We start from the raw sequence: 17,459 nt of genomic DNA, 5'->3' as shown, positions 1-17,459 counted from the left end.
GGAATAAACAGCCCTGAATCTACATTTTTCCTCCCCAGACTACTGGGGCCACTCACCAGCCCTGGGGTTCTTCAGTGGCTTCATCACGGTAGGATTTCTAACAGCCACCTGCAAAGAACTTCTCGCTGGAGACTCCCGTACTCCAGACTGGTTTTCCGTCGGATACAGATCTCCCTGTGAATCCACTTCTACCTCTGTAGACAACTTAGGCACTTTCCCTGTAAAGAGGACACATTAAGCTGTAGTCGGTTATGCCGCATAGACATGGGTGAGCAAGGTTCCGAAGCTGTTGCAATTACAAAAGCTTGCCAGGACCCATTGAGGTCTGTTCATCAGCTCCACAAACCTCATCATCCAGCCTGTCAAAGCAATCCAGACAACACTGAACATGACAGCAGTCCCATCCTGCTGGATGAACCCAGGCAAAGAGATTCCCACCTCCAACTATTCCAGTCTTGCTCCCTCCACTAGCAGTTCTGCATAGCTACACTCAAAATCGTTCCTGTCAAGTGATCCTATCACAAAAATCTGATGATTTGTTTAAAACACAACTGCAACAGCAGGAATCAAGGGGTAGGGGCAGGCACAGGTGACCACAACAATAGGAGGCAGCTCCACAGCCAGGATATTGCTGGCAGGGTGGCTGCGTGCCCTCTTGCTCCTCAGTTGAGGTGAAACGGTTTAGCTCTGCAGTAGCTCCCTCATGTTTTATGGGAGGAGAATTCCACGCTCTGGAAAGGGGACTTTGGGGTCTCGCAGGGAACAAATCGTAGAATCAATAGGTTGGAAAAGACCTTAGAGATCATCAACTCCAACCAAAGACACCACACAAAGGAGACCCCTCACCCGCACGGCCCCACGCTGACACAAAATGCAGTTACTATTACAAAAAGTGGAATATTTTGATTTAAGCTAAAGTTCATCCAAGTCACTGCATATTTTAAAGTTAGACAAAATGTCCCTCTGTTAGGTTTTTTTATGTTTGATAAAACAGTGTTTCTCCAGTTATATCTTGTGTTCAGAGTGATCTGTGTTGAACAGATGCGTCTTCTACAATCACCTGTTTGCATTATTCCTCCATCTCAAATGTGAGGTCACAGAGAGCTGGAGCCAGCTCCAAAGTAGCAAGAGATGTGACCTGTGTGAAGTTCACAAGAACATTAAAATGAGTCCTTGGAAAGGAATAAAATAGGCATAAGATAGGTAGGAAAACTTATCCATATGCATGGAAATGCTAAATCTGTCCCTGCTCATCTCACTACACACAATTGATGGAAATCACTCCCTTATGCCACCTAACCCCGATTAAAGGCTGTTTGCCTTCTAAAACTCAAAAATATCTCTTAGGGAGCTGATTTCTTGTCATTTTCAGCACCAACACCCGGTCCCCATTACCTTCCGCCCCCTCGGGGCTCCCGGTGAGGAGCAGCTCGGCAGCGCTCAGCTCCTTCGTGTCCGGTCCCTCCTTTGAGTCTGGTGCCATCTCCACGCCCATTGGTGCCTCCTTCGTGCCCACTGGTGCCTCCTTCATGCCTGCTGCCTCCTTGATGTCCAGTGTCCCCTCTGTTTCCGGTGTTTCCTTGATGCCCAGTGTCCCCTTCGTGCCTCGTGCCTCCTTCATTCCTGGTGCCTCCCTTGCACCCAGTGTCCCCTTTGTGCCTGGTGTCCCCTTCATTCCTAGTGCCTCCCTTGCACCCGGTGCCTCCTTGATATCCAGTGTCCCCTTTGTGCCCGGTGTCCCCTTTATTCCTGGTGTTTCCTTTATGTCCACTGTCCCCTTCATTCCCGATGCCTCCTTCGCTCCCAGTGTCTCCCTGATGCCCATCGTTCCCTTCGTGCCCGGTGCCTCCTTCGTGCCCGGTGTCCCCTTGGCACCCAGTGACTCCATCACACCTGGTGCCTCCCATGGAACCGGTACCACCTTCGTTCCCCGTGTCTCCTTCGTCCCCGCTGCCACCTTCATCCCTGGTGCCTCCTTGGCACCCGTTGCCCGCCTCCCGTCCCGCACCGAGGCCTCCCCAGTGCCCGTCCCGCAGGCTCGAGGCACCGTTTTGGCGGCGGCGGCGACCCCTCCCGCAGCGCCCGCCGAGGCGGAGCCGGGCTCCTCACCGCCCTCCCGCGGGCTCTGCGGCCCCGCCGCCACCGCCGCTCTCCTCTTCTTGCAGGGCAGCATCTTGAGAGACAGCGACATCCCACCCAACAGGGCAGGAAGCGCGGCTCCCTCCGTCCCCGCCCGCTTCTCCTCGGGAAACGGAAGGCGCCGTTAACGACCGCCCCACCCGCCGCGCCTGCGCCGCGGGGCCATCTTGGCCGCGGAGAGAGCGGCCGCCATGTTGGCGGCCTCAACGTCACGTGGCTTGGGGGGGCGGGAAGAGAGGACGGGCGCCATGTTGGCGGCCTCGGTGTCACGTGGTTGGGAGGGAGGGAAGAGGGGGCGGCCGACATTTTTGCTGGGTGCCTCTGGGCGTTGTGCCTGCTGGTCGGTTTTCCCCGACCCGTTCTGTGGCAAAGCGCTCGTGAGCTCATTGTGCGGCTTGAGAAAAGCCAGAGCTTGTATTCTGAGTCTGCCAGACCATACTTGCATTGCAAGGCACGAGGAGCCATTGTCCCCTGCTCCCTGCTGCGTGTGCCACTCCTTTTCTGCTGGCTGAAGGCTCCTACTGATATAATCATTCCATGCATCCTTTACTCCTGTCTCCATAATTAATAGAATCATGGAATTGGTTTGGAAGGGACCTTAAAACCCATCCAGTCCCACCCCCTGCCATGGGCAGGGACACCTCCCACTGGCTCAGGGGCTCCAAGCCCCATCCAACCTGGCGTGGAACCCCTCCAGAGATGGGGCAGCACCACTGCTCTGGGCACCCTGGGCCAGGGCCTCACCACCCTCGTGGTGAAGAAATTCCTCCTTATGTCTAGCCTAAAACTGCCCCTCTCCAGTTTATACCCATTGCCCTTTGTCCTATCACCACAAGCCTTTATGAACAGACCCTCCCCAGCTTTCATGGAGCCCCTTTCAGTACTGGAAGGTCGCTCTAAGGTCTCCTTGGAGCCTTCTCCGGGCTAAACAACCCCAACTCTCTCAGCCTGTCCTCCTCAGGTGCTCCAGCCCTCCGATCATCCTTGTAGCCTCCTCTGGATCCATTCCAACAGCTCTGTCTCCTTCTTATGTTAAGGATTCCAGAACGGGACACAATATTCCAATGAGGTCTCAGGAGAGAGGAATATAGGTGGCAGAATCCCCTTCCCTCATCCTGCTGGCCATGCTTCTTTTGATGCATCCCAGGACACGGTTGGTTTCTGGTCTGCAAGCGCACATTGCCAGCTCATGTTGAGCTTCTCATCAATCAGCACCCAATGTTCTGCTCCTCAGGGCTGCTCTCAATCACATCATCCCACATCCTGTATTGAAACTGGGGATCGCCCAAACCCAAGGGTAGGACCTTGCACTTGGCCTCATGAGGTTCACCCAGCCCCACTTCAGCCTGTCCAGGTCCCCCTGGATTACATCCTGTCCTTTCCATGTGGCAACTGCACCCTCAGCTTGGTGTAACCTGCAAACTTCCTGAGGGTGCCCTCAAGCTTACTGTCTACTGATGAAGATATTAAACAGCAGGGGGCTCCAAGCCCCATCCAACCTGGCCTTGAACCCCTCGAGGGATGGGGCAACCACCACTGCTTTGGGCAACCTGAGCCAGGGCCTCCTCATGAAGAATTTCTTCCTAATGTGTAATCTCAGTCTTTCCCCTTCTGATTTAAACCCATTTCCCCTAAATGCCTTTGTAAGAAGTCCCTCCCCAGCCTTCTTGTAGCCCCAAGTTCATCCAAGTGAATGCATTTTTTAGAGCTTAGGCAGTATGTTCCTCTGATAACATGGCTTTTTTATAGATTTTTTTTTCTTCTAATAATGGGTTTCCAGACACTTAATGTCTTATGTTCAGTCTGGTCTGTGCTGAACAGACATATCTTCTATCATCATTTCCGTTTGCAGTCATCATCTCAAATGCAAAGTCAGGCAGAGCTGGACCCAGCTCCAAATTAGCAAGAGATTTGGCTGTTGGGAAGTTCATAATAACATTAAAATGAGTCCTTGGAAAGGAATAGAATAGGCATAAGATTCCTGGGAATTTTTACATGTGCGTGTAAGTGGGAAATCTCTCCTGTCCCAGCTCTCGACTGGCTGCACACCATGGGTGGAGATCACTCCCTCGTGCTGCCCAGCCCTGATTAAATGGTGTTTGCTTTCCAAACCTCCAAAAAGAGCCTTAGGAGAGTTGATTTAGTGGTATTTTCGTTCCCCGGCGGCGCCCGGCCGTTCCAGCGCCGCCACTTGCCGAGTCACGACGGGGCGGGGCGGGGGGGGGGCGGTGCCTGCACCGGGGACCGCTCGGCAGCGCCTGCATCCCGGGCTGCGAGCATCCTCGGGGCGGGGGGGGGGAACCGGGACCGCGGCTCCTCCGCACGGGGCTCCGAGCCATGGCCGAGATCACCAGCGTCCATCCCGGCTTCGGTGAGTGCGGCTTGGGGGGCTCCGAGGCGGTGCCCGGCGCCAGGACCGGTTCCTCTCCATCACCCCCCTCCCCCCCCCATCACCGGGGCCGGTGCAGCGCGGGGGCCACCGCGGGCAAAGGAGCCCCGAACAGGCCCGGGGGGCACAGGGAAAGGCTTCCCCGCCGCATGACGTGATGTCTGTGCCGCGCCCCGGCCCTTTTGTTCGTGCCTCCTCCCTCGGGGCCGGGGCGGCTGCGGCACCGGGCGCTGCGGGGCGGGGACGGTGGAGGAGCCGCACCCGCCGCTCTCATCGCCCGGGGATGCGGGGATGCTCGGGCCGCGTTCGAACGGGGCCCAGGCGCCGTTTTTCCGGAGCCCGGTGGGTGAGGGGCAGGCGGCGCAGCGCTGGCCCGGGTACCGGCGCTCCTTTCGGCTCTGGGCATCCTTCTGGCGTCGGTACCGGGGCTCCTCCCGGCTCAGGCCACCAGCCTTGAGCATCCTCCCCGCCTCCGAGCTTCCTCCCGAGCATCCTCACAGCCCCCGAGCATCCTCGGGGCCCCCGAGCATCCTCCCGGCCTCTGAATATCCTCCTGAGCATCCTCCCAACTTCCGAGCATCCTCCGGGCCCTCGAGCATCATCCGGAGCATCCTCCCAGCTCCTGAGCATCCTCCCAGCCTCCAAGCATTCTCCCAGCCCCTGAGCATCCTCCCGGCCTCCAAGCATCCTCCTGGCCTCCAAGCATCCTCCCAGCCTCTGAGCATCCTGCCAGCCTCTGGACCTCCTCCCGGCCTCCAAGCATCCTCCTTAGCTTCCTCCCAGTCCCCAGGCATCTTCCTGGCCCCTGAGCATCCTTCCAGCCTCTGAACATCCTCCCAAGCATCCTCCCAGCCTCCAAGCATCCTCCTGGCCCCTGAGCAGCATCCTGGCCCCAGGTCTCCACCTGGCCCTGGCACTGGCCCTGGGGCTTCTCCCAGCACTGGCTCCAGCCTTGAACATCCTCCCAGCTCTGGCCCCCGGGCATCCTTCTGGGCATCCTCCCGGCCCGCAGGCGTCCTCCGAGGCATTGTCCTGGTTCCTGAGCATCCTTCTGGCCCCCGCGGCTCACCTTGTTCATCCTCCTGGCCACAGCCTCCAGGGCTCCACCTAGCCATGGACCCAGGGCTCCCACCAGCCCTGGGCTTGGGGCTCCTCCTTGCTCCCAGGCATCCTCCTGGCCCCAAGATTTCTCCCAACTCAAGCTCGCATCACTGTGTTCCTTCCCAGTGACCAATGGCCCCTGTGCTCAAAGCACATCTGCCACAATTCCCTGGAATTCTGAAGTGCTTGGTAACAGCACTCCATGCTCCATCCCTTCTCCAAACTGTGCTGCATCTACTCAGCCTTTACCTTCCGTATTTCCTGGAATCCAGGAGCCATCTGTCATCATCATGGAAGCGTAGGCTACGATCAGCCGTCAGGGTGTCATTAGCAAACAGCAGTTGTAAAAAGATATTTTCATTAATTGAAAAATAATTTTATACACCAGAAAGTTTGGTTTGTTTCTGTTGAATCCTAGCTTCACGTCAGAGCAAGATCTGCAGAGTCTGGATAGGAGAGCACGATTCTGCTCTTTCCGGGAAGGGAGAGGCTGCAGTGCCCGAACATGGACGTTGAATGCAGTAGAGAGCTTAGAAAGTTGAGGAAGCTTAACTAAAACTGGGATTAGTCTGCTTGATGTTGGTGTGGGTTTCAGCTGTAAGGAATTAGTCTCTACTCTGCTCTGGTGAGACCTCACCTGGAGCCCTGCATTCAGTTCTGGAGTCCTCAGCACAGGAAGGACATGGAGCTGTTGGAGCGAGTCCAGAGGAGACCATGGAGATGATCCAAGGGCTGGAGAACCTCCTGTATGAGGACAGGCTGGGAAAGTCGGGGTTGTTCAGCCCAGAGGAGAGAAGGCTGCATGGAGACCTTAGAGCAGCTACCAGTGCTGAAAGGGGCTCCAGGTAAGCTGGGGAGGGGCTCTGGATCAGGGAGGGCAGGGATGGGATGAACAGGAACAGTTTTCGGCTGAAAGAGGGGATATTGAGATGAGATCTTAGAAAGAAATTCTTCATGGTGAGGGTGAGGAGGCCCTGGCCCAGGTTGCCCAGAGCAGTGGCGCCTGCCCCATCCCTGGAGGGGTTCCAGGCCAGGTTGGATGGGGCTTGGAGCCTCTGAGCCAGTGGGAGGTGTCCCTGCCCATGGCAGGAGTGGGACTGGATGGGCTTTGAGGTCCCTTCCAACCCAACCCATTGCATGATTCTATGACTTATGAACACAGGACTAATGGGTCTATGGAATTATTACATAATTAAGCATCTTCAGCTGGGAAAAGAGGGGTGGCATGAGCAGCACAGAGCAGGGGACAATTGCTCCCTGTCTCTTCTGATGCAAGAACAGGCAGCAAATGACCACAGTCCAGCAGGCTCAGAATAAAAGCTCTTGCTTTCTCATGCTGCACAATGAGCTCAGGATCTCTTTCCCACAGAACATTATGGGATCCAAATTTAAGAGTTAAAATAATTCCATGGAAGAAAGCTCATTGCTTCTTCAAAAACTGTCCATCAGATCTGCAGGAAGTAAAGGTACGAGAGCTGATTCTGTGAAGACAGTAGAAATAAAACATACACACAAAAAGAGATCAGAATAGGAAAAGAGTTTTGGCATTTGTCCTTTTTTACTTATCACGGATGCTTTTAATAGCTGTGTATGGCTAAGTTCTATTCAACTCGGCTGTTAGAGGCTGCTCACCTGATTCCTTAGAATCTTCATAGAGTCATGGACTGGTTTGGGTTGGAAGGGACCTCAAATACCATCCCCCTCATCCTCTCCCTGCCCTCCCTGATCCAGAGCCCCTCCCCAGCTTTCCTGGAGACTCTTTCAGCACTGGAAGCTGCTCTAAGGTCTCCTCGGAGCCTTCTCTTCTCCAGGCTGAACAACCCCAACTCTCTCAGCCTGTCGTCATACAGGAGGTTCTCCAACCCTTGGATGATCTCCGTGGCCTCCTCTGGATTCACTCCAACACCTCCATGTCCTTCCTGTGCTGAAGACTCCAGAACTGAAAGAGAACATTAAATAACAAAATAAAGTTGGCTTTGGGGAAGTGTTTCGTTAGCGTTATGAATTCTCCTCGCTTTAGTTTATTCAGGCCAAGGCTGCACTTGCAGCGGGGCCAGAGATGGATTTATCTGTGGAGTCTGTCGCCAGTGAGAAAGACTTCCCATTTCGGCTGGGACGGCTCCTGTCCAACCAGATGCAATTTTGCTATTATTGAAAAAGAATGAGGCATATTCTCTTAAAAATCACAGTTTTGCGAGCCTATCAGATATTCAGATTATGGTCTGGCAGTCTTGGTTTCTTGCCTGTTAACCTCAGTGAACAGTGATGTGGATAGAACAGAGAAAAGACTTGAAACCATAGAGCACCTTGATTTTTTATCAGTTTGGAAGACTGTTTTCTCCTGTTTATGGTACAAAATGAAGAAAGGAAAGTCAGACCAGTTTACTTCTTGCACTGGTTGGTCCCTTCAGCTATTGTTGATGGTCATGACAAAAATTGTTGGTTTTCCCTGCTACTATGCGAAGCAGTTTGTATGATTTGTAGAGGAAAAGACATTGGGCTGGAGGACTTTTACATTTGCTTCCCAAAAACAGGCTGAGAAAGTTGGGGTTGTTCAGCCTGCAGAAGAGAAGCTTCCAGGGAGACCTCAGAGCATCTTCCAGTGTGGAAAGAGGCTCCAGGAAAGCTGGGGAAGGACTTTTTACAAGGGCCTGGAGTGATAGGACGAGGAGAATGGCTTTAAACTAGAAGGGGGAAGATTTAGATTGGACGTTAGGAAGAAATTCTTCATGATGAGGGTGGAGAGGCCCTGGCCCAGGTTGCCCAGAGCAGTGGTGGCTGCCCCATCCCTGGAGGGGTTCAAGGCCAGGTTGGATGGGGCTTGGAGCTCCTGAGCCAGTGGGAGGTGTCCCTGCCCATGGCAGGGGGTGGAACTGGATGGGCTTTGAGGTCCCTTCCAACCCAACCCATTGCATGATTCTATGAAACACAATCCTTTGGTGATGATTAAACCAGTAATAGGATAATAAGTTGTAAGAAGAGCCTGGTTCTACCTTCCTCATCATTTTCCATCAAGAAACTGAAGACAGCAATAAGATCTCTCCCTTTTCCTCTCCTTTTAAGGCTGAACAGGCCTCATTCTTTTGGTCTCTCCTCATCTTCCATCTGCTCTCCATCTTCCATCTGCTCCACCTTTTTATCATCCGAGTGGCCCTTGGCTGGGATTGCTTGACGATGTCAATACAAGGTGCTGGGGAGCTCAGCACCACTGGTTTCATTCTGTGTTTTGGAATTGATTCTCCAGAGTCAACCCTTATAAATAGAAAACACTGGCACAGTTGCTAAAAATATACGCGGTGCCTTTTGATTTGGGCTTGTCATTACTGAAGAGCAGGGTTGACATAAGCTCTAGAAAATATCACATAATCCCTAAATCCAAATAGGGAATTTTCTGTTGTTTGGTTTGGATGTTGGATTTCTGCATGATATGTTGTGTTTTCCATCACATCTGTATCTGCTGTGAGGGGCTGAGACAAAAATCAACCATTTCAGGCCAAAGGGATACGTTCAAAATCATTAATAAAGGGTAATTTCAGATTAGTAGTATGGCTGTATTAATTACTCCCTTCCTGCTGTTAAAATAGAATTGTGTAATGTTTCTAAACAGGGCATTAAAAGAGAAACCCACAAGAGTGCTTCCGGCAAATCAAGATTCCGTATTCCTGCGGAGCTGCTGGCACTGTGAGAGCTTGATTTGGCGATTGGAGGCAATCGGTGGTTTGGGATTCTCGGCACATGACTCGTAGTTCAGGCGAGCCTGAGGAGTGGAGAGTTACTTCCACGTGGGAAGATACAAATTAGACTCATAGAATCATAGAATAGTTTGGGTTGGAAGGGTCCTTAAAGATCATCGAGTTCCAACCCCCCTGCCGTGGGCAGGGCCATCCCTCTGGATCAGGCTGCCCAAGGTCCATCCAACCTGGCCTTCAACGCTGCCAGGGCTGGGGCAGTCACAACTTCCCTGGGCAACCTGTTCCAGGGTCTCTCCACTCTCATGGTGAAGAAATTCCTCCTTATGTCTCGCCTAAATCTGCCCCTCTCCAGTTTATCCCTGTTCCCCCTCATCCTATCACCACAAGCCTTTGTGAACAGTCTCTTCCCATCTTTCTTGTAGCCCCTTCAAGTACTGGAAGCTGCTCTAAGGTCTCCTCGGAGCCTTCTCTTCTCCAGGCTGAACAACCTCAACTCTCTCAGCCTGTCAAAGGGAATTAAAGGAAGTAATTTTATATTCTGGGGAAGGTTTGATACCAAGGTCATTAAGTTAAGAGCAGGACAGTGGTGCTGCAGTGTCAACAAGGCCAAGTGCTGGATCCTGCGGTTGGGCCACAACAACCCTGTGCAGCTCCAGGCTTGGGGAAGAGCAGCTGCAAAGCTGCTTGGCAGAAAAGGTCCTGGAGGCACTGGTTTACAGTGGCTGAATGTGAGCCAGCAGTGGCCCAGGTGGCCAAGAAGGCCACCAGCATCTTGGCTTGGATCAGCCATGGGATGGCCAGCAGGAGCAGAGGTGGCCAGAAGGGCTCGTCCCCCTGGACTCAGTGCTGATGAGGCCACACCTCAAATCCTGGGTTCAGTTTTGGGCCCCTCACTCCAAGAAAAACCATGAGGGGCTGGAGCACTTCCAGAGAAGGGAACGGAGCTGGGGAAGGGGCTGGAGAACAGGGTTGTAGGAGGAGTTGAGGGACCTAGGATTGTTTAGCTTGGAGAAGAGGAGGCTGAGGGGAGAACTCATTGCTCTGCACAGCTCCCTGAAAGGAGGTTGTAGCAAGGCAGGTGCTGGTCTCTTCTCCCAACTAACAAGTGATAGGACAAGAGGAAATGGCCTCAAGTTGCGCCAGAGGAGGTTTAGGTTGAGTATTAAGAAAAGTTCCTTTACTGACGGAGTGGTGAAGCATTGGAAGAGGCTGCCCAGGGCAGCAGTGGAGTCTCCACCCCTGGAGGGGTTAAAAAAATGTGTAGATATGGCGCTTCAGGATGTGGTTTAGTCGTTATGTTGGTATTGTGTTGATGGTTAGACTTGATGGTCTTAGAAGCCTTTTCCAACCTGACTGATCCTACGATTCCATGATCTCCTTCTGGCTGTGCACGGCCCCACAGAGGTATAAGCGTAGTGACTTCCTTGTCTTCTCCACAGATGTCTCTCCTGTCGTGGCTGGCCTCATTGGTGCTACCGTCCTTGTGGTGTCTGTCTCCGTAACAGTTTTTGTCTGGACATGCTGTCACCAGCAAGCAGAAAAGAAGCACAAAACCCCACCGTATAAATTCATTCATATGCTGAAAGGCATCAGTATCTACCCGGAGACCTTGAGTAACAAGAAGAAAATCAACCGAATCCGGAGAGACAAGAATGGCACTCCTAAGGAGGCTGGAAGGGGAAACCTCTTGGTGGATGCCGCTGAATCTGGTTTAATAGGCTCTGATAAGTCTCCAGATGGGCCAAATGCAGTCCCTCACGTCGACCAGCTCCCAATAAAAGTGGATTATGGAGGTGAACTAAGTCCAGATCAAAGCCTCACTCCAGGAGGAAGTAAAACCTCCTCCCCATCTTCTCCAGGGGAGGACGTCACGTTGGGTGAACTGACTTTCTCAGTGGACTACAACTTCCCTAAAAAAGCGCTGGTAGTCACTATCCAGGAGGCTCACGGACTGCCAGTGATGGATGAGCACACTCAGAGCTCTGACCCTTACATCAAGATGACAATTCTTCCAGATAAAAGGCATCGAGTGAAGACTCGTGTGCTCCGCAAGACCCTAGATCCGGTCTTTGATGAAACCTTCACCTTCTATGGGATCCCGTACAGCCAACTTCAGGATTTGGTCCTTCACTTCCTCGTACTGAGCTTCGATCGCTTTTCTCGAGATGATGTGATTGGAGAGGTCATGGTGCCCCTTGCTGGGGTGGATCCAAGCACTGGAAAGGTTCAGCTGACCAGGGAGATCCTCAAAAGGAACATACAAGTAAGTGGCTTCATTTAAGACTCCTTGCATTGTGATTGGTCCCAGTTCTTTTGGGCCAGGAGCATCTGTGGTCTAATTAATAGGAATGCTGCAAATCCTTAACCGTGAAACTCATTTTTCCACAGATGTATAATACTGGTTGTGCTCTTTGGTTCAGCAGTTCCCTGCTGGGGGGTTATGACAATTTGAGAAGGCCCGGTCACTATTTAAGCACAGAAATGATGAATATTAGAACTGCTGATGCCAAATAAAAGGCGGAGCCCCATGGCTCTGTAGAAACTGTAGAAACATGGAATGGGTTGGGTTGGAAAGGACCTCAAAGCCCATCCAGTTCCACCCCCTGCCATGGGCAGGGACACCTCCCACTGGCTCAGGAGCTCCAAGCCCCATCCAACCTGGCCTTGAACCCCTCCAGGGATGGGGCAGCCACCACCGCTCTGGGCAACCTGGGCCAGGGCCTCCCCACCCTCATCGTGAAGAATTTCTTCCTAACGTCCAATCTAAATCTTCCCCCTTCTAGTTTAAAGCCATTCTCCTCGTCCTATCACTCCAGGCCCTTGTAAAAAGTCCTTCCCCAGCTTTCCTGGAGCCTCTTTCCACACTGGAAGCTGCTCTGAGGTCTCCCCAGAGCCTTCCCTTCTCCAGACTGAGCAACCTCAACTCTCTTATCCTGCTGTGATTACGGACGTTCATCTGCAATGTCAGACCTCACTCAGAGAGGGAGGTTTCTCTGCTCTGACCATTTTAGACCCCTGTACTTGTAGTTCTCTACATCTGAATTGTTAACGTAAGCTGTAAGGAGGTGTGAATACATCAGTGCCGTTGGAGGAGGCTGACATGATCCCTCTTGGCTGGGAGCAGACATCTCAGCCCAGATGAGTCCCACCCTCAATGGCTTTGTCTTTTTCTCACTTAAGAACAAAGTGTCTCTAAAAGGGTTTTGTCAAGTGTAGACAGCAAAAACTGAAGTGAATCCTGCTCAAGGTGCCCAGTGCTGGGAAACAGCAGGATGATCAACCTGTCGATGTGGAGCCTCACATTGGAGAAGATGTCTTCTGTCCTCAGAAAGTGTGTTGTTCTCGGGGAGAGGATGAGGTGCTGCAGCGGGTGGTTATTTTCTCATTTAGTTTAATCCTCCAGGCTAAATAGAAAAAGGCTTTTATGCTCACTTCTTGCCTTAATATTACTTTAGGCAAGAAGTGTAGTTGGGCAACGTGCACTCGCAGCCCAGAAACAAACCGTGTCCTGGGCTGCATCAAGAGAAGTGCAGCCAGCAGGGAGAGAGGGGATTCTGCCCCTCCGTTCCTCTCTTGTGAAACCTCATTGGAGTATTGTGTCCAGTTCTGGAATCCTCAACATAAGAAGGAGATGGAGCTGTTGGAACGGGTCCAGAGGAGGCTACAAGGATGATCTGAGGGCTGGAGAAGCTCCTGTACGAGGACAGGCTGAGAGATTTGGGGTTGTTCAGCCTGGAGAAGAGAAGGCTCTGAGGAGACCTTCCAGTACCTGAAGGGGCTCCGAGAAAGCTGGGGAGGGAGTGGTCACAAAGGCTCATAGTGGTAGGATGAGGGGCAATGGGTATAAACTGGAGAGGAGAGAATTTAGACTACACATTAGGAAGAATTTCTTCATGGTGAGAGTGGTGAGGCCCTGGCCCAGGTTGCCCAGAGCAGTGGTGGCTGCCCCATCCCTGGAAGGGTTCCAGGCCAGGTTGGATGGAGCTTGGAGCCCCTGATCCAGTGGGAGGTGTCCCTGCCCATGGCAGGGGTGGAACTGGATGGGCTTTAAGGTCCCTTCCAACCCAAATTATTCTATGATTCTATAAAATATTTCATCATAGCCCAAAGTGGCAGTGATTTACATGAAAAGTCTTTTGTGTTCTATATGCCGCACTTAATAATTTTGTTTTCTTGAAAAGTTATTTAAAGGAGACTCTGTCAGTGACCCAAAGCAAACCCAAAGGATCCCAACAGAACCAGAGTTGCAGTCACAGAATCATTGAATGGTTTGGGTTGGAAGGGACCTCAAAGCCCATCCAGTCCCACCCCCTGCCATGGGCAGGGACACCTCCCACTGGCTCAGGGGCTCCAAAGCCCCATCCAACCTGGCCTTGAACTCCTCCAGGGATGGGGCAGCCACCACTGCTCTGTTCCAGGGCCTCCCCACCCTCCCAGCAAAAAATTTTGGGCACCGCCTGGAGGGCAGAGACATCCGCAGGCAGTCAGGCGTGCTGTCACAGTACCTCTGCTCTCCTGACACCACACCATTTCAGACCCATTGCTAATGCTGTTTGCCTTGATAGCAAATAAACTTTAATCTAAATTAGTGCCATCTCAATGAAATTTAATGAATGCCATCTGGAAACCAAAGCTAGTTATCTTAATGTTATGTTACTCTCCAAAAGGCTGTACAGCGAGTTTAACTGAGCAGAGCTGGGTTAATCTTCTTTCACCTCTCTCCTGCAGCTTTGCAGACTGAACCGATGGTGAGGCTCAGAGCACACTGAGCATTTGAGGTCCTTGGACACTGAAGCTCTGCCCAGGGAGGTGTTTGAGTCCCAATCCCTGGAGGTATTTAAAAGATGGGTAGATGAGGTGCTCAGGGACATGGGTTAGTGGCAGATAGGAATGGTTGGACTCGATGATCCAAGCGGTCTTTTCCAACCTGGTGATTCTATGAAAAGGCCACTCTTTCTCATGCAGAGATAGCATAAGGGAGGATGGTTTTCAGCTGAATGAGGGGAGATTGAGATGACATCTTAGGGACAAATGTTCTCTTGTGAAGGTGGGGAGGCTCTGGTCCAGGTTGCTCAGAGAAGCCGTGGTTGCCGCATCCCTGGAAGGGTTCGAGGCCAGATTGGATGGGGCTTGGAGCCCCTGATGTAATGGGAGATTTCCCTGCCCATGGCAGGAGTGCAACTGGATCAGCTTTGAGGTTCCTTCCAACCCAACGCATTCCATGATTCTATGAAACTCAAGCTCCTGAAACCTGCAGATGTCTGTGGTTGCAGAGCTTAGAGACAACCACCACCAGAAGGTTCCCACTGCACTCATCCTGATGGAAAAACACAACTCCAGGGCAGAGGCTGCAGTGGTGCTCCCCGTGCTCCCAGGTGTGGGGGTGGACATCACAGGATGATTTACCCTGTGACACCCACTCCTTCCCCTGGAGGCTCCATCTGCCCGAGATGCTTAAATTGGCCTGCATCTCATTTTCCAACTTTTTAGGCAGGTAGCACAGGGAAAGGGAATCCTGGTCACCTCCAACATCTGCCCTGGTTTATAAGAGCTTCTAACGAGTCGTTTCTGTCTCTGTCTCACAGAAATGCATCAGCAGAGGGGAGCTGCAGGTGTCCCTCTCCTACCAGCCCGTGGCGCAGAGAATGACTGTGGTGGTGCTGAAAGCCAGACATTTGCCAAAGATGGACATCACTGGCCTCTCAGGTAGAAGCTATTTTCTCCAGCTCTGAATGGGTAGAAACAAAACTCTGAGTTCACTTTCAGATCTAAAGACTGTCTCTGTTTGCACCCCTTCCCTCAAACTCTCCCTATGGGTGATCTGCCCCTCACCAACAGATGGTTCCACAAACAAGACCAGATCCCACCTTGTGCCAGACCAACAGTTGCATCCTTCTGGCATCAGATTGTTTAGGAAGGCAGGATTTTCCGAAGGCAGCAGATCTCTGCGGTGCTTTTGGCCAGTGTCGTGGTTTAGCGCTGGCCCGGCCAGTTATGGCGGCTAAAACCAAGCAGTTGGGCTCCCAATTCCCTTCCCTCCCACCCCAGGGAAAGAGAAATGAGAGGAAAAGATTTGTGGGTTGGAAACTAAAACTAAAGCAGCTTTAATGAAATAATAACAACACCAATAATTAATAAAAAATAACAAAATATAGACACATAGATGAAATTGGGCCTTCAGCCCTCAATGACTGCATCGCTACCGATGCTGCTAAGCAGGCATGGGGAAGGGTCCAGACTAGAGGGAACCGAACTCAGGAACTGAATTCAGGACCACATGGATCTGGGATCACAGCAAACAGACAGATGAGGTCCTCACTGGACATCGGCCTTGGAAGAAGAGAAGTTTGACCCTCATGATCCCTCAGTTTTATCACAAGTGTGATGTGGATGGGCTGGAATCCTCTGTTGTCACTCTGGGGTCACCTGGCCGCCCCTCCCTGCAGGTGCCACCCTTTTCCACCCCTTTTCTTTACGGCTCCACCAGCTCCAGGATGGCCTTGGTTTCTGTAGGACTAAGGATCAGCGATGGCCTTTCTGCGTCCCAGTGCCCCGTGTGAGCACTCCCGGAGTGAAACCCAACCTGGAAACATGCAGTGAGCTGTCAGAAAATGGAGTTACTCCGATGAGGCTGAGCTAAAGTTGGAAACTGCTTCTGCTTAAGCTCAAACCAGAACAGCCAGGCTCCACGGGCGCTCCTCGCTGCCCACAGCTGCAGTTTTTCCAGGGCACAACAGCAGCCGTCTGCGTCTGCCTCAAACCCTGTCCTTAGATGAGGAGGGAACAGGGGCTCCACGCCCCGTCCAACCTGGCCTTGAACCCCTCCAGGAATGGGGCAACTGCTCTGGGCAACCTGGGCCAGGGCCTCCCCACCCTCATAGCAAAATATTTCTTCCCAATACCCCTTTTTCAGCTGAAAACCATTCCGCTCATCCCATCCGTGCCCTCTCTGATCAAAAGTCCCTCCCCAGCTTTCCTGGAGCCCCTTTCCATACTGGAACCTGTTCTAAGTTCTCCCTGGAGCCTTCTCTTCTCCAAGCTGAAACTCTTCCAGCCTGTCCTCATAGCAGAGATGCTCCAGGCCTTGGATCATTTCAGTAGCCTCCTCTGGACTCGCTCCAACAGCTCCACCTCTTTCTTATGTTGGGAATTCCAGACCTGGACACGGGGCTCCAGGTGGGGTCTCACAAGAATTCCGAGCCGGCTTGAGTTGACCCAACTCAACCCTTGCCGTTGCTGCGTTGCTAGGCTGTGTTATTAGTTTCTCTCTCCGTTCTTTGCAGATCCGTACGTTAAGGTAAATGTTTATTACGGAAGAAAGCGCATAGCAAAAAAGAAGACTCACGTGAAGAAGTGCACTTTGAATCCCGTCTTCAACGAATCTTTCATTTACGACATCCCCGTCGATCTCCTTCCCGACATCAGCATCGAATTCCTAGTTATCGATTTCGACCGTACCACGAAAAATGAAGTGGTGGGACGGCTGATTTTGGGAGCGCACAGCATCACTGCGGGCGGCGTGGAACACTGGCGAGAGGTGTGTGAGAATCCTAGAAAGCCAGTTGCCAAATGGCACAGCCTGAGCGAATACTAGCAGAGATTCGGCAGCAGCAGCCGGCTCGTAGAACAGACTTAAACCTTGTTTTAGCTGTAGAACTAAACTTTTCGTAAGCAGCAGCAGCTGATTGGTTCTCTAGTGATGTGATTTTGCAGGGCACTAAAATTCTAAAGAGCATTAAAACAAAAAAAAAGATACCACGAGTATATATAACAGTGTAATCACGCTATTGCATGCCTAATACAAACTGAAATTAGTATAACTACCGATATCAAGTTGCAGATTTTAATACAGTTATCTGTCACTATGGAAGTTGTGTTTGTGCCGAACTGTCTTTGCTGGTATTCACCAAGATTGGCCTGTCTTTATTAGGCTTCTCCCAAAGTTTCTGAATTCTGTTTAACCTCTAGTTTCTTGTTTGTTTGCCTGCCCGTTGGTTCTTGCCGTTCTGTTCTTTGCTGGTTTGGGAGCCCCAACTGCGGCGTCGGGTAAAGGTGGGTTCGAGTTCTGCGCTAGCGCCAAAGGGAAACGCAGGGGGAAATGGTCCTTTCCTTCGGAGGAGAACTAACCCTGTTGTCAG

The 17,459-nt window shown here is 52.0% G+C and overlaps 2 protein-coding genes across 4 annotated transcripts in view; one reads left to right on the top strand and one right to left on the bottom strand.

The window, feature by feature from the left end:
* Positions 1-2,260, bottom strand: part of GON4L (gon-4 like) — a 31,750-nt gene extending 29,490 nt beyond the window's left edge. For both annotated transcript variants that reach the window (XR_008447319.1, XM_054050649.1), the window contains exons 1-2: positions 1,396-2,260; positions 57-218 (exon numbers count right to left, since the gene is read on the bottom strand). Coding sequence is in view for 1 of the 2 variants with exons in the window: in XM_054050649.1 (XP_053906624.1) it covers positions 57-218; positions 1,396-2,191 (958 nt within the window). In the remaining variant the exon portion in view is untranslated. The remainder of the gene's footprint in view (positions 1-56; positions 219-1,395) is intronic.
* Positions 2,261-4,373: 2,113 nt separating this feature from the next.
* SYT11 (synaptotagmin 11) lies at positions 4,374-17,340 on the top strand. 2 transcript variants are annotated; one of them, XM_054050712.1, is made up of 4 exons: positions 4,374-4,510; positions 10,761-11,584; positions 14,907-15,027; positions 16,605-17,340. In XM_054050712.1, the coding sequence occupies exons 1-4, from the start codon at positions 4,477-4,479 to the stop codon at positions 16,913-16,915; spliced, it is 1,290 nt and encodes a 429-aa protein (XP_053906687.1). In that variant the 5' UTR covers positions 4,374-4,476; the 3' UTR covers positions 16,916-17,340. The 2 variants fall into 2 exon arrangements, with proteins under 2 accessions (XP_053906687.1, XP_053906686.1); XM_054050711.1 differs by having other exon boundaries at positions 14,907-15,030.
* Positions 17,341-17,459: the final 119 nt, after the last annotated feature.

Source organism: Cuculus canorus, chromosome 28 (genome assembly GCF_017976375.1).
Source record: "Cuculus canorus isolate bCucCan1 chromosome 28, bCucCan1.pri, whole genome shotgun sequence".
Taxonomy (NCBI): Eukaryota; Metazoa; Chordata; class Aves; order Cuculiformes; family Cuculidae; genus Cuculus; species Cuculus canorus.
This window is presented reverse-complemented; position numbering and strand designations above follow the sequence as displayed.